Genomic DNA, 17,217 nt, shown 5'->3' with positions numbered 1-17,217 from the left:
AAAGAAGCTCTGAAAATAGCAACTTAACTCAACCTCAAGCCATCCTAGGTGTATATGACTTTGTTCTTTCAGACAAATACAGTTGGAGTTATATTATGGCTCTTCCATGCTTTATAATGGCAGTGAATGGGTGGTGAGATTTTAAAATACAATAAAGTGCATCCATCCATCATAAAAAGTACTTCACACAGCTCCAGAGGGTTAATAAAGGTCTCTCAAAGTATATCAACGCCCTACGTCATCCGCTGGAAAACCACTCTCTCATGAATGCATGAAACAATAGTTAGCAGTAGCTAAAGATTACGGTTTAAATATGGATAAATATGGAGGCCTTTATTAACCACCAGAGCTGTGTGGAGCACTTTTTATGATGGATGGATGCCCTTTATTGAACTTCAAAATTTCAACACCCATTCACTGCCATTATAAAACTTGAAAGAGGCATTACATTTTTAATATAACTGTAATTGTATTTGTCTGAAAGAAAAAAAAGTCATATACACCTAGGATGGCTTGAGGGTGAGTAAATCATGGGGTAATTTTCATTTTTGGGTGAACTATCTTAGAAAGTCAAATATGTTTTTTACATTTTCTATTTATCAAAAAACCCTGAAAAAAAGTATCACAATTTGCACAAAATTATTAAGCAGCACAACTGTTAACATTGATGATAATACTAAATAAATGTTTCGTACAAATCAGCATATTAAAATGATTTCTGAAGGATCATGTGACATTAAAGACTGAAGTGATCATTCTGAAAATTCAGCTTTGCATCAAAGAAATAAATTCAATTTTAAAATATATATAAATAGCAAATCGTTCTTTTAAATGATAATTTATACACAATATTCCTGTTTTTATTGTATTTTTAATTAAACAAATGCAGCCTTGGTAAGCATAAGAGACTTAATCAACCCCAAAATTTTGAACAGTAGTGCACATTTTAGTAATAATGCTAACATGTTGTATGGTTATAAAATGAATCTTAAATCTGTTTGATTATTTCTGTTTTCTCATCTACTCACAATTTTAATATAGCTCACTGTGTGTAATATTAGACTCAAAAGTGTAGCCCACGTACTTGACTCAGCAGTGTGGGAAGATCTGTGTGTGCTAGGTAGTACGTGGATAGTCAGATTTAATCAGAAGCACAATCAAGTACTTAATTCGATTAATATTACAAAATACATATAAGCAGTGAGCATTTTCTACTCTTGTGACAGCTGATCAACCTGTTTATTTACTATGCACAATTATGGCTAGCTGATTTTATTATTTTATAGATTTTATTATTTTCATTAAAAAAAGCATTTTGCTAAAATCGTTTTAGTTGGTGACCAATGCATGATACTTAAACGTGATTTATAAAAATGACTGTGCAAGCAAATAAATGGAGAGAGCTGTTTTATGATGAACTTCTGAATATGCAGCATGTCATCACAGACATATGTTGACGGAATACAGTCCGGTGTATATGCATCCTATTTAATTTTAAAAACAGTCATTTGATTTCATTTGATTGATTGAAGGAAATGGATATGCAATCAAACCTGTTTTCCTGCTCCAGATCGTTGAGCACTCTCTCAAGCTCTCCCTTCTCTTCAGTCTCCATTGAGATGAGGATCTGAGCGGGGCTCTGCGGCTGACTGAGAGGAGAGCCTTGATTCAGACTCTGGCAGTAGTGCTGGATCAGCAGATGCTCATCATCCCTACAATAACAACAATAACAACAGCACTCCATTTCCAGTTCACTACATCACATCCATTGCTCAAGTTTTCAATTATCATTTGGCGCACTAAACTCCTAATAATTGAGAAATACACCAGCTCAATCAGCTTGGGAGCAGTAAGCTGGTCTAAAAACAATCCTATTGCTTTAATACCACAAAAAAATGCAGTATAAGAGCATTTACATATAATCGTTTTATTATAATTCTATCTGAGCGTGCTGGGAAAATGATATGAGTTTATTACTGATCTCCACTTCTTTGTGTATGGATTTGTGTATGTATTTCATAGCCACATTTGCCCATTTTTAGTTTCAAAAGGAGATGTTTTTAGGCAAACACAAGCAGTTAAATGTATGCATCTACCTTTAGCATTCTTAGTTTTAGGTTCTTCACACACGGTTACATTTATTTATTATATAACACTATGTACAGTAGAGTGTAAAGGAGTTGCAAGCTCACATGCTTTCATTGGGCGATACATTGTCATTCACATACGAGCCATTTCGGTTCTCCATTTCAGCTAGCCTGTGAAAACACAATATCATTCTGTATTCATTCATGAACAGCTCATGCAGTTGCTTTCATTCACGTGAGTAAGGCACCCCTGTTTTAACTTGCGTGCTTAATGTTAACACAAACGCATTTTGTTTGTTACTAAACACCGCAAGCATTAGTCATAATCAGAAATGCGTATTCATTCTGTTACAACTCATCAATTCCTTCAGGTTAAAATACAAATTTCAAACCCTTGGAAATATATCACCCGTGGTATAAATGGTACAGCAACATGTCTACTGGATCACACATTTGTACCATTTTATATTTATACACCACCACATTACCCAGTTCTAATGTGATCCAAGTCTGGTGTCTGTTATATATACAGTTACATAGTAACACCAAAATAACCATGCTTAAAAAAAGACTGACCTGCTAGCGTAATGCTCGATGCGTGAGTGGGTGTCGTCATGGGAGAGTTGTGGGGAAGATGCCGGCCTACCAATGACAGAAGAGCAAAGGTCAGAAAACAGAGATGAACTGAACTAAATATAACAAAATTATATTATGGAGGAACAACATTTTATATAACTCTGAGCTTTACTATACAAATGAAATAGGGTCGCTACAGAGGAACTTTTATGACAAAAATCAAACATAAGGATATAAAACAATAATATTAAAGAGATAGTTCACTCAAAAATGAAAAGTACCCCGGGATTTACTCACCCTCAAGCCATCCTAGATGTATATGACTTTCATCTTTCAGACGAATATAATCAGTTATATTAAAAAATGTCCTGACTCTTCCAAGATTCATAACTGCAGTGAATGGGTGTTGATTTTAAGTCCGATAAAGTGCATTCATCCATCATAAAAAGTACTCCACACGTGAAAGCTAGAGATAGCGGTTTATAAAGTTTTAAATATGGATATTTTTCTTGCATAAACACGTTGATTCGCTTTAGAAGATCTTTATTAATTCCCAGAGCCGTGTGGAGTACTTTTTATGATGGATGAATGCACTTTATTCAAAATCCCAACAGCCATTCACTGCCATTATGAAGCTTGGAAGAGCCAGGACATTTTTTAATATTACTCCAATTATATTCATCAGAAAGAAGAAAGTCATACACACCCAGGATGGCTTGAGGGAGAGTAAATCATGGGGTAATTTTAATTTTTGGGTGAACTATCCCTTTAACTGGGAATCACTATTGCATTTTAGTGGCATACTAACTCTTAAGAGATATTGTATAGTTTATTGGAACTGCTCAATAAGCAAACCTTCTCCACAAAATTTTGAGCAGCATTTATGGTTAGAGCAAATATATGAAAATATACAACAATGTTCAACAGTTTGGGGTCTGTGATATTTTATTAATATATCTTATGCTCACAAGTTGTGCATTTATTTGATAAAAAAAAGTAAATTCTGAAATAATTCCATTTTATTATATTTTAAAATGTAATATATTAATGTGACGACAAAGCTGAATTTTCATCATCATTACTACAGTCTTTAGTGTCATACGATCCTTCAGAAATCATAGTAATATGCTGATTTAATGCTAAAGAAACATTTCTTCTTACTGTCAGTGTTGAAGACAATTGTGCAGCTTTATATTTTTGCAGAAACAGTGATTTTTTTGATGAATCCAAAGTTTGAAAGACCAATTTCTTTCAAATAAAAATATATTTAACATTATAAATTTATTAACATTATAAATGTCTTTCGTGTCTCTTTGCTAAATAAAAGTATTCATTCTTACTTAAAAAAAAAAAAAAAAAAAAAATTTAACTGACCCCAAATTTTTTAACTGTAGTGTATGTTACAGTTAGGGCTGGGTGATTTTTCTGATTTTAATCAATTCATTCGAATTTAATGTTTTGCCACTACTATATTTTTTAGAAATCGAAGAATCGTGATTTTGAATAGAAGTATTACCAAATGTTAGCATTAAACACTGACAAATATGCCGCATTTAAGAATGCAGTTTCATGCATGAGACGCTGCAAGAGACTCAAGTGCAACAGTCAAATGTGTCCATGTTTACATAGAAAAAACAATGGAAAAGCAGCGCAATGGAATAAAAAAAAAAACCTCTGAATAACTACTACTGTATGTCTGGTATTTCATGTTTGCATCATAATGACAGGCTGAAAGCTGCTGTTCATTGTTTTTACAGAACATTTACAGTTAAAAAGTATTTTCCTTGTATTATTTCTTAACATATAATATGTACAAGTCAAGCAGTGTTGCCAAGTCCGTGGTTTTCCCGCAGAATTGGGCTACTTTAACACTGCTGCTGTGGGTTAAAGCGCCCCCAATAACGCAATATGTAGCCCCTGGAATGCTAATTTAACCAGAGAAATTCTGGCAAAAACGCATATTTTTCCCAGGAGAACCGTCGAAAAGCACTTGGGCTACTTTTGGGCTAGTTTTGAGCAGCAATGGGGCGGGTTTTGTTGTGAAGACCTGGCAATCCTAAAGATAAGTTTGTACAATATATAGCTGTTGTTCATGCATCTTTTCTGCAAAGATATTTAACAAGTGATTTGTTTAACATTTACATGATGTTGACAATGTCATGTGTGGTGCACTTGGAATATAATTTTCTTTAACTAGAGGGTTAATAAAGAAAAAAAGTTATTTGAATCATGTTGTAGTTACATTCTTAAAAATTGTAAAAACCGTACAAAAATTTCAATTTTATGCCATATCGCCCAGCCCTAGCTCACAATTGGGACGAAGCATTAATGATAACCCTTTTCAAAGAACACCTAACATACCCTACACCACGGTAACATGTTAGTCTAGCAGATGAATGGTGGAAGCCATGGGATGAACACGTTCTCACAGTACTGACAATGGAAAATGAGTGTTTTATGGAGACTTGTGTGTAGTTTCATACAGAACAGTAGAAGATTCAAACAGTGTGCTTTAAGTGATAAAACAGCCATATTACTATATGATATCCTTATGTTTGCTAACCAATAAAACACTAGATATAATTTAAAAGTATTAGACTTTCAATGAAACTTGTATTTAAATTTCAAATGCACTCAATTTCAAATTAGGACTACAGGTCATATTGTATCTATGATTTGAAAATCCTGAATGTTTTTTTCTACACTGTGGATATATCAATAACAACTAATGGCACTGTTTGCATTACGTGTTTCGGTAAGCAGCTTGTCGTGGATGTGCGTGAGTGTGTCTGTGTGCGGATGTACTCACGGATGGTCAACAGGCCAGAAGTTGATCAGTGTAACAGGACTGCAAGACAAAAAAAGATGTGATGATGGACAGGACAAGTAGATGCATTGAAAGCATGATGGTGACATGGTTGTTAAGAAGCACCAAACACACAAACCCACCGAGATGACAACACAGTTAAATCCTAACCGCATTTTTAGTGGCCAATAATAACATACACATGACAAGAAACTCTCTTGCAAAAACTGTTTGTTGAGAAATAGTGTGATTCAACTTTGCTGGTTGTGTGTTAGGGTTAAAATGCAAAAGGAAAAAAAGCCAATGCTTTAAGAATAATGTGTGTATGCATTTAGCACGGCTTTACGATTACTCTGACAGACTGCACACATTTGCAGCTGCTGCTCTACAGGGGGAAAAATAACTCCACAGCATAAATACTCCTACTGTGAACACGAGTAATGATCAATGCACACGGTAAAGCTGAGAAAATCCAAGCAAAACTCAGTTGCAGCTGCAATTTAAGGTTACCAAGTGTTCAGAGTCATCTTTATTTGTCTTGTTTGCTGGCATGCCAGTTCTATACAGCTTGACCAGGTTAAAATGTTTTATTTAGAGTAGCTTTTATCCACGCCAGTGTGCAAAATTTAAAGTAACTATTCAAATTTTCCTTCAAGAATTTGCCTTTTATGACACTTTCAGCTGAAGAGCTTTAGCAGTCAAAATGTAGGTGAATCCAAATTTTAGTGGCTTTAAACATGATGAGACAACACTTTTTAATTCACCAAGCAGACTGTCTACAAATTCACCTGCTTGAAATAAAGTAAACTAAAAATATTAGATGAACATTTTAAAATTAAATGAAAATTCTAAAATTACTTAAACTGAAAAAAAAAAAAAAAAAACCTACACTAATTAAAATGTTGTTGCGGTTTATTTTAATAAGAGCATATCAAATTACTAAAGTTTAAAAATTAAATAAATGAAAAATATAAAAACAAAACCAAATATTTATTAATATAAATGTTATAATAGTATATAAATATAAAAATGGCACTTTAAGTATGATTTTAAATTTATTTTAAAAATATGGCTGATGCCACAATATCTGCTCACATTAATTCTGCTCTCTTGATAGCATCTGGAGTCGCAGTTTGTTGCACACTGTGCTTTTAATAATAATAATAATAATAATAATAATAATAATAATAATAATAGAAAAAAAAAAAAAAGTGGTCCTATCAGCTGTCACATGTCTAATTAATCAGTAGCTGATGGCAACAAACAATGAAGTGAACACATAAAAAAAAACAAGAGTCTCACGTCTCCATGTTGTCTCCCTCAAGGATAGTTTGGACGGGAAGGTAACCCATGCGAGGATGCTTGGCAAAGTAGCGCTTTGTCCTGAACTTATTCTTTAAAACCTTGGCAAAGTCTCTCACGTCCTCTCCTGACGTCGTCTGAAGTGAAAGGACACATAGATACAAAAAGTCATAACTTGCACTTTAATCTTAAAACGCAATGACACTGCCATCTACGCCAGATACTAAATTGCCAATGCAATGTGATGAAAGCAAAAAGCAAAAAACCTACCGGTGTGCAATATTCAACCATAGGGTACTGCATCTTGTGACCTTTGGCCACTCTGCCAGAAAAGAAGCAGCTTTGGCAGATATCATAGTTAAAGTGCTTTAAACTTCGGTACCTGCAGAAACCAGACACAAACAGTGAGGTAAATGATAAAGTCACTGCAGAAACATTCAAAACATCCTGGATCTGAAGAGACATGCATGCAAGATTGTTTCCCAGAAACGTGTAGTTACATAATGATCCTCCAGGTGGAGCTGTTCCCTGTTCTCACATACTCTCAATAGAGCATATTACAGTCATTCTACTTAGAGGGAGAAAAGTTTCAGAAGAAAATTCTGTCGTGATTTACTTACACAGTACATACTCTACCAATCAAATGTTTGGTTTAAGTTTTTTTTTTCTTTTAAGAAATTGTTACTTTTACTTGGCAAGGATGCATTACATTGGTAAAATGTGAAAGTAAAGATATTTGTTACAAGATATTTTTACTTCAAATAAATGCTGCTCTTTTGAATTTTTAATTTATAAAAGAATCCTGGTTTCCACAAAAATATTATGCAGCACAAGTGTTTTCAACAATGATAAGAAATAATTCTTAAACACCAAATCAGCATATTATAATAATTTCTGAGGTGTCATGTGACACTGAAGACTGGAGTAAATAAGCTTGGATTTACAGAAATAAATGATATTTTAAAAAACATTAAATTAGAATATTTATTTTAAATTATAATAATTTAATACTTGGTCAGGGAAAAAAAATTTAAAAAAACCCTTACTGATCACAAACTTTTGAAAGGAAGTCACATGGGTTTAGAATGACATGAGGGTGACATTGACATTTTTCTTTTTGTGAGTGGACTGGAGTGAAAAAAAAAAAAAAAAAAAAAGTCTCTTAATCTCTCCAACAACTTTTTTTTTGCCTTATATAACCAGAAACACAGAGAAAGAAAATTATTATGTCACAAACTAAAATCCCTATTTCAGTGAAATCCCAATGGATAAGACACACAAAGTCACGTCCCACATTATTTCACACTGTAACTCAATGGGTTATGCCAAGTGAAAATATATTTTAGACAAAATATCACATGGACATGGCTCTAAATCAGTGGTTCTGAGCTAGTTTTGCTTCAGGACCCAGATTTTGCTTCGGATCAAAGTGCTGACCCAACACAGAAATGTATAAATATAGAGCTCTCTGAAATCTAAAACCTTTTTTTATTTTTTTCCAAATTCTGTTTTTTCAATGTTAATTTTTCTGGATTCTGTTTTTCACGTTTTAATTTTTTTAGACTCTGTTTTAATGGTTAAATTTAATTTTATTAATCAAAAAGCATGTTTAATTAAGTGAAATCATGAAAATTTATTAAAAGTTGAACAAAAAATTTGTTTTGTGTTTGTGTTTTCCATGTAGTTTCTGGGTTCCATTTTAAAGGTTTCATTAAATTGTAATAATCAAAAGCATCTCTAAATAATTTATTTTAGGAAAAACTAATTTACTATTATTATTTTTTTTTTTTTTCAGAAATATTGTGTTGTGCATTTACATTTTTATGGTAAATATATCCAGGTAAATATTCCTTTAAAAATAATGTTTTAATAATAATTTTATTAGAAGTAGTAGTGCTATCATTACAATAAGTAATATATGTCTGTCACAGTTTCTTCAAGTTAACCCAAACTTTTATTTTGATGGCTTGCTGTGAAGACCTTTAAGTTTCTGTTTGTAAATGATACAATGGTAGTTTTGGAGCAGTTCTAGAGATTATGTTTATGTATTCATGTACTCATACATTAAGACAGCATGAAAACACTGCAAACGTTGCACACGCTTCAGTATGTATAGTAAACGAAACCGTGCGTCTGCGCCTTTCATTCACACAAGGATGCAGAACATGCAGGATTCATATTTAAATAGTATTTTGTGGCTTAACATTCACAGACATTAATCTACATGTTTTCATTTAAGTGTACTGACCTACTTTTTATTTATTCATCCAAAAATTGGCAAATTCCATGACATTCCGCGTTATACAGTAAACTCCGTTTTTATGACTGGATTTCATGATTCTATCCTCTGGAAATTATAGGGCCCTATAAATACTACCACAAACCTGTGTAGAGACTTAGCATGAAAAGTGGATATATTGAAAATTTTGTGCATAATCAAAAACAGAAGTGCGACTTCTCAGCTTAACACTTGCAACAAACATAAGGCAAAACACTGAATTAATATTAGCCAAATTATGCAACACATTAACTTGCTCCTCTTCTATTTTAAAACCCATTTAATTGTCTATTCTAACTATGCAAAGCATTGTATAGTTGCATCTCATAATTTTTAGCATTGCTTTTTCCATGCTATCCAACCATCTTATTGGGTGAATTAATAAAAAATAGTGTTAAAGAACCAAATTTCTTTGAAAGGACAAACTAAAGAATTGTAAGACAAGGAAAAAAGCAAATAGTGTCACTTTGATACCATTTTGAATTTAAATTGAATTACATGAAAATTTTAACTTTATGTAAAGCACAAGCCGAACTGTGTTCTCCCATCAATAAAACCTCTAAAAGAAAAAAAATGAACACTGCAGCTTTCCGTGCCTCAAAACAGACAAAGTTATTCTTTTTCAACGTCTGCCTTGAAGTTTGGTGCAATGCTTAATAATGCACAAAAAAAACTGCTGATACTTTTAAAGCACCTGAGGCGGAATCAGTCATTCTGAATAATAGCACTAAAGAAAAGGTCCATACCTGAAGCCAATAATAGGACATTCCTTACAAATGTTGCATTTAGCCTGGTGCTTTGCTGTCTCAGCGGCCGCCACACGGTGAAGGACAGGAAGCCAAACCATCGACTGAGGTTCTAAACGCATCCAGTCCAGGAAGACTGAAGCCTCTAACTCTGGTTTGTTATTGGCCTTCATATCAGAGCACAAAAAAAAGTAAATAAACGCAAAAAAACAAAACAAAAAAAAAATGCTATTAAAGTGCATTCTACATGGCTACTTTAACGTAATCTGTTCATGAATGAAGACAGCGGTTACTTACAAACTGAAAGCAGCTGCGTACACTGGGCTCGATATTGCTCCCTCCGAAAGACGCCACCTCACCCAGCTGCCTGGGGATCTGAATGGCGTCGTGCAGAAGGAGGCCGAGGCGACGCTGGTCACAGAAGCCTGTGGCACTGGCCACCTCTCTGAATAAAACTAGAGTACAGGAGGAAATTATGAGTGAAACAGGTAACAGAGACAAAGAGTCAAAACCATATGTGACCCTGAACCACAAAACCAGGCTTAAGCAGCATGGATATATTTGTAGCAATAGCCAAAAATACACTGCATGGGTCAGAATTATACATTTCTCTTTTATGCCAAAAATCATTAGGATATTAAAGGCACAATATGCATTTTTAAAACAAACAAAGAACCAAAGGCGTAGATTGAGTGTGGAATCATGAGAGCTGTAGTCTTCACACAAGCTGATGCAATCCGTCGGGATTTGGGCAGAAATCATGTTCATAGATGAGCTAATGTATTAAAGACTTAATTAAGGTCACTGTAGTGTGAACCAGGGTGGGGCTGAAAATCATGAAATTGAAACGAGGACGCTGGAGCGATTGCTAATGAGGGACGATACACTGTTTGAAAACAGCAGAGCTTTTGTTATACCACAGTCGACCGCTTCCACTCCTTCCGGTCATGCATATCTGGGGTAAAGCGGCGCTGTGTTATCATATTAGATACATTTGAGTGTGTTGAAAGTTCTGGTATAAAGCTACTCTGTGCGTTCATCACCTGTCTATTAAAATGCATAACATATTAAAGTGTCTTTGGGGTTTCCATGTTTTCCACAAAATAAAACCAGAAAACTGAGGGTGTATGACGTCATTGGCAGGCAACGCCCGTTACACTAGTTAGAATTGGTCATTTCTCTGGATTTAAACATTCTTTGAAACATTTGGGATAATACAAGTACACAAAACAGCAAAAATGATAACACTGTTCTAGTGGTTTTTGGATATTTTAGTAAAAAAAAATCTTACATATGTTGCCTTTAAATGAAGATCATGTTAAATGAATTTATTTTGTAAATTTCCTTGTAAATATATTAAAACTTAATTTTTGATTAGTGATAGGCATTGCTAAGAACTTCATTTGGAAAACTTTAAAGGCAATTTTCTCAATATTTAGATTTTTTTTTGCACCCTTAAGATTCCAGACTTTCAAATAGTTGTATCTCGACCAAATATTGTTCTATACCAACAAACCATACATCAATGAAAAGCTTATTTATTCAGATGATGTATAAACCTCAATTTTGAAAAAAACTGACCCTTATGACTGGTTTTGTGGACCAGGGTCATATATTTTGATTCACATAAAAACCCTTGGATTCATCCAACTGAGCTTTTCAATGGTCAGTGTCATGCATCAATTAAATCTGTTTGCAAAAAAGTTTTTATAGAATATGTTGTGTCATAATTACAATATATTAAACTTTTAAAAGAAAAGTTATTGATGCATTTATATATTTGCGGGTTTCCATGACACTGAAGACTGAAGTACTGGCTGCTAAAAATCAGCTTTACATCACAGAAATAAATTACTTTTTTAAATATATTCAAACAGAACACAGGTATTCTGAATTATAATAATATTTCAAAATATTACCGTTTTTACTGTATTTTTGATCAAATAAATGCAGCCTTGGTGAGCGTAAGTGTACTCTTTCAGAAACATTAAAGGATTAGTTCCCTCCAGAATGAACATTTCCTGATAATTTACTCACCCCTATGTCATCCAAGATGTTTATGTCTTTCTTTCTTCAGTGGAAAAGAAGTTAAGGTTTTTGAGGAAAACATTGCAAGACTTTTCTCCATATACTCAACTTCAATGGGGATCAGCGGGTTAAAAGTCCAAACTGCAGTTTCAATGCATCTTCAAAGAGCTCTACACGATCTCAGCCAAGGAATTAGGGTCTAAAAAAAAATACTAATTTATATACTTTTTAACCACAAATGCTCGACTGAACGCATTAAGTAGTCAGGTTGAAAAGGTCATGTGTGACGTAGGTGGAAGTCAAATGCCCTTTAAAAAAAAAAAAAAAAAAAAGTAAAACAACGATGTCGGACGACTTTGAAGTTAAAGGAGAAAATGAGATGGAGTTTTTCGCCATACCCTACCTTTTTTAACCGAAGTATAGAGACAAAGAACTAACCACGCGTGACCTTTCCAACATGAAGTCGTAGACACATTGCAGAGCTAGGGCAAGATGAGCATTTGTGGTTAAGAAGGATATACATTTTTATTTATTTATTTATTTTAGAAAATGTCCAATTGTTTCACTAGATAAGACCCTTATTCCTAAACTGGGATCGTGCAGAGCCCTTTGAAGCTGTTCTGAAACTTCAATTTGGACCTTCAGCCCACTGATCCCCACTGAAGTCCACTATATGGAGAAAAATAATGGAATGTTTTTCTCAAAAATCTTAACTTCCTTTCAACTGAAGAAAGAAAGAAACATCTTTGATGACATGGGGTGAGTAAATTATCAGGAAATGTTAATTCAGGAGTAAACTAATCCTTTAAAAATACTTTTAAAAGGTTGTGTGTGTATCTTAATAGAAATATGCTTTACAAATTTTTCACCAGTTTTGTTTATATCATCAGTATGATGTGTATTAACACACTTGTTAATGTAAATGCCAGCAATTGCTGTGCGGCTGCTAGGTGGGTAAACATTTATTTCTCAGCAGCTGTTGCACTATACTGTGTGCTGTATACTCTAAACAAGCAAACTCCAAAGCTTTACAACTGAGTTCACAGCAGTGCTATTAACAAGCAAACAATGACAACATAGTACAAGACACTAAAAACACCTGCGAGAGCTGTAAACTGCTAGTAGTACAGTGCCATAAACCAAGTGAATATCTTAGCTCTTATTACGACTTGGAGACAGAATAGAAAGAAGGAAGCACATAAGATAAGCAGAAAAACTTACATCTGTACTTATCTTCAAGGTGAGCTTTGCACAAACAGATTATTCCTGTTTTGAAGGATAGGGTACGAATCTTTCCAGCTCGTCCTCTGCGGCAAAAAAATAAAATAACAAGGTGACAAATGACTAAAGCGAGACCGTCAATTGCTCTTTTTTCGTAGATAAAGAGACAAGATCAGGAACAAAATACTCTAGATGCTTTTGCATCACGGGTTGGTAAAATATACAGTACTGCTGCTGCTTTTGTTACTTTAGAATTTGTTTTGTGCAACCAGGGCATAAGAAGAGTTTTTAAATCAAATGGAAGACATTTTACAACCTTTTTCGGACACAAACAAACACAATCAATATTGTATGTTCATACAGAACAAAGCCATAATCTCAAAAACGTATGTATCTCCTTTATATAATTAAACAGACGGAGGCATATATTCAACAAGGACTTAATGCTGTTTATATCAGCAAAACAGTGGAACTGCAAGTTTAAAATACTCAAAACATGCTTTATTGTATTGAAAATGGTTTATGTACTAACATAATACATACAAATTAGAGGTTGATTTAAAAAGTATAGTTCTCCCAAAAATGAAAAATTCTGTTGACATGGTTTCTGTGGGTCCTTAAAAACTCTTAAAGTGATAGTTCACCCAAAAAAGGAAAATGCTGTCATTAATTACCCACCCTCATGTCGTTCCAAACCTGTAAGACCTTGTTAATCTTCGGAAAAACAAATTAAAATATTTTTGATGAAATAGACAGCAATGCAACTGATATATTCAAGACCCAGAAAGGTAGTAAGGACATCATTAAAACAATCCATGTGACATCAGTGGTTCAACCTTAATTTTATAAAGCTACAAGAATACTTTTTGAATAGTCGTTATTTTAGTTTTCTTTGTGCACAAACAGTATTCTCGTAGCTTTATAACATTAAGGTTGAACACCTGATGTCACACTGACTATTTTAATGATGTCCTTACTTCCTTTCTGAGCTTTGAACATGTCAGTTGTGTTGCTGTCCATGCAGGGTCAGAAAGCTCTTGGATTTCATCAAAAATATGTTAATTTATGTTCTAAAGATGAACGAAGGTCTTACGGGTTTGGAATGACATTACATTACAATTACAACAAAATTTTCCTTTTTGGGTGAACTATCACTTTAAATTGGATTTAGCAGATATGATAATGTGTTTAAAGGAAGAAAACAGATTATAGTTTAGACACTAGTAAAATCTTTACACTGAATGTGTTAAATAACGTTTTAATCTTTCCTTTCTGTGATGGGGTGGCCCAGAGGGAAGCATTCTTACAACCATCTACAACATCTTACAATTTAAACACAAAAAAAGTCAACAGTCATAATTCAACAAACAGAAAAAAAAGCACTGTATTCATTGTCTGAAAACTGCTCTGAAACCTTGAGCCTGCAGAAAACACAATAGTGGCACATTATGACTTTGAAACACGCAGTTCTCACATTTATGTAATTACATTTAAATAACAGTAAACTATGTAAACTGGTTGGCACCGATAGCCCAGTGGTTAGTGTGCTGCCGTGCGACCCGAGTTCGATTCCCATCTCAAGGTCCTTTGCCAATCACGCCCCCCTCTCATCACCCAATGCTTTCCTGTCTGGCAAAAGCCCAAAAAATATAACTTTAAAAAAAACGATGTAAACTGCCCTTTAAGGTAAAACAACCACATTTTTGCTTCCGAATTTAAGACCTCCTAAAATGACAACTACTTTTGTTATAGCATTTAAGACTTTAAGGTTTTAAATTCAATCAAACTGCATTTAAAGAGATAGTTCACCCAAAAATGAAAATTCTTTTATTTCTCATGTTACGTAAAGTTGTTATTTTTGTTTTCTTTGAGCACAAAAAGTATTCTCATAGCATCATAACATTACAGTTGAACCACTGATATCACATGGACTATTTTAACAATATTCTCACTACCTTTCTGGGTCTTGAATGTGGTAGTGGTGTTGTTTATGTAAGGTCAGAAAGCTCTTGGATTTCATGAAAAATATCTTAATTTGTGTTCCTAAGATGAATGAAGATCTCACAGGTTTGGAACCACATGAGGATGAGTAATTAATGACAGAATTTTAATTTTTGGATGAACTATCCCTTTAGGAGTTTTAAGGACCCACAGAAACCATGTCAACAGCTCATCTTCTGTGAACGGCATTGCTTTGCAAGACAATCTAGGTAAAAAGCAGGTGTAGAATGAAAAGACCTCCAGTGCTTTTCTCTCAGTTTACTTTGAGGGACAGACGGGGGTCTTCTGTGGAATCTACCACCTCCATGTACAAACACTGCATGATTTATGGCTCAATGTGATCCTACTGAGAAACATGCTGAGAACTGACTTCAACTCCAGCTGATTCTCTCTGACTCATATGTTCTAAGATTTAATGGATTAGTTCACCCCCCAATTTAAAATTCTCTCATCATTTATTCACCCTCATGTTGTTACAAACACATGACCTTTTTCAATCATACAACACAAATGAGTTTTTCTGATGCAGTGCAGCAAGGACATTCTTCGAAATTTCTGTTTTTACATTTTCAAGAAAAAAGCATGTCATGTTTTGGAATGACATGAGGGTGAATAAAAGATGACAAAATTTTAATTTGAGCTAACATTTTAAATACACAAACAATAAAAAAGGGTGAACGTACGTATCATAGACGTTGAGCAGCCAGTTGAGACACATGTCCACACACAGAGGCACGTTAACCAGGCTGCTGTGCTGCTGCTCCAGACGGTCATAGATGCTGGTCAGACAGTTGATCACTTGCATTATGTCCATGAATTGCTCATTCTGTTTCAGATTGTGCTGCTCAAAGGCCTCACAGGCTGCAGACATGCCTAGAAGATCCACTGTGCACAGAAAAAAAAGCAAAGGTTGCTAAAGCATTGCTATGCCGTTTCTTGGTTTTAGACAAAAGGAGGAATATTTTAGCTTATTTTCATGAGTATGATGAATGTTCGAACTGAAAAAAAGATTAACATTGTTGTGTAATTGCGAAGAGAAAAAAAGAAAATTGCGGACTTACAGCAGAGAGCTTTCTGCATTCGTCTGAGCTTCATTGCCGTCCTGTACGCCGAGAACCGTACGTTGTTGAGATCCGCTGTTTAGCAAGAGAAAATGTGATGAACGTTGTAACGTAATTTTAGCAAACTGATCGTGCAACATTTCATTACTGTCATAGTCAAACCTCTCATCTTTGCATTTGACAATTTCTAATTTTGATCTTATTTGTTGGGTTCTAAAAAACAGGCAGCAGAAACATCAAGCTAGTTTCATCCAATTAGTTTCTCCATTTTTCTTCCATTGATTAAAAATGTTTTATCTAACAACCTGACATTTTACTCAAGGGAAACTGCACTACCACATAGATTCAAATACCGCAAATGTGTTTTATGTTTCAGCCTTTTGACAAGTTAATGTATATTTACATATCAACATATTTATATATAAACTTGTAATTTTACATGAACCATCATTTCACAGCCACTGCTGCCAAGAGTAAACATTAGATGCTCCGGCATTTTCAGCGCCGACTAATCTAAACGCCTCTGACTGGTGTGTCTTCAGCGCTGACTAACCTAAGCACCTCTGATTGGCCAGTGTATTCCTCAGTTCAACAGAAGCGCGTTTGATTGATTATAAGGCTCAACGCTGCACAAAACAGCGAGCATCTTCAATTCAGTTTAATCGCAACAGCTGTAATTAGTTGTTTAACTGTGCAGGGGCATTTTTTTGCCTTATGTCTTAAATTTAACGTGCATTTTGCAACAACCCTGATACACTGTTATTCAAAGGTTTGTGATTGGTGACTTTTAAATGGTTTTGAAGTCACTTATGCTCACCAAAGGCTACATTAATTTGGTAAAAAAAAAAAAAAAAAAGTTAAAAACGTTTTCCATTCAAATACATTTCAAAACATAATTTATTTCAGCAGACATTCTTCATGAATTATTATAACACGCTCATTTGGTGCTAAAGAAACATTTGTTTGTTGATACTAATTAATATTTTACTTAGTATGTTTTTTTTCAGGATTCTTTGATAAATAGAACATTCAAAAGAACAGTGATTATCTGAAATAATAAAAAATAATGCAATTTTTACTGTCACTTTCGATCAATTTAATGAATCCTTGA

General features: G+C 34.1%; 1 protein-coding gene across 11 annotated transcripts in view; it reads right to left on the bottom strand.

Moving 5' to 3' along the window:
- The window catches only part of dmd (dystrophin), a 135,993-nt gene that overhangs the window by 11,304 nt on the left and 107,472 nt on the right, over positions 1 to 17,217 (bottom strand). For 9 of the 11 annotated variants that reach the window (XR_007827477.1, XM_051106544.1, XM_051106519.1 and 6 more), the window contains 11 exons: positions 16,107 to 16,181; positions 15,729 to 15,930; positions 13,045 to 13,130; positions 10,093 to 10,250; positions 9,796 to 9,962; positions 7,042 to 7,153; positions 6,772 to 6,908; positions 5,473 to 5,511; positions 2,664 to 2,729; positions 2,193 to 2,258; positions 1,554 to 1,712 (listed from right to left, as the gene is read on the bottom strand). Coding sequence is in view for 10 of the 11 variants with exons in the window: in XM_051106544.1 (XP_050962501.1) it covers positions 1,554 to 1,712; positions 2,193 to 2,258; positions 2,664 to 2,729; positions 5,473 to 5,511; positions 6,772 to 6,908; positions 7,042 to 7,153; positions 9,796 to 9,962; positions 10,093 to 10,250; positions 13,045 to 13,130; positions 15,729 to 15,930; positions 16,107 to 16,181 (1,267 nt within the window). In the remaining variant the exon portion in view is untranslated. The remainder of the gene's footprint in view (positions 1 to 1,553; positions 1,713 to 2,192; positions 2,259 to 2,663; positions 2,730 to 5,472; positions 5,512 to 6,771; positions 6,909 to 7,041; positions 7,154 to 9,795; positions 9,963 to 10,092; positions 10,251 to 13,044; positions 13,131 to 15,728; positions 15,931 to 16,106; positions 16,182 to 17,217) is intronic. The other 2 variants (XM_051106535.1, XM_051106560.1) reach the window with 1 other exon arrangement.

This window comes from Labeo rohita, chromosome 1 (genome assembly GCF_022985175.1).
Source record: "Labeo rohita strain BAU-BD-2019 chromosome 1, IGBB_LRoh.1.0, whole genome shotgun sequence".
NCBI lineage: Eukaryota > Metazoa > Chordata > Actinopteri > Cypriniformes > Cyprinidae > Labeo > Labeo rohita.
Note: the sequence above shows the minus strand (reverse complement) of the source record. Positions and strands in the feature narration are given on the sequence as shown.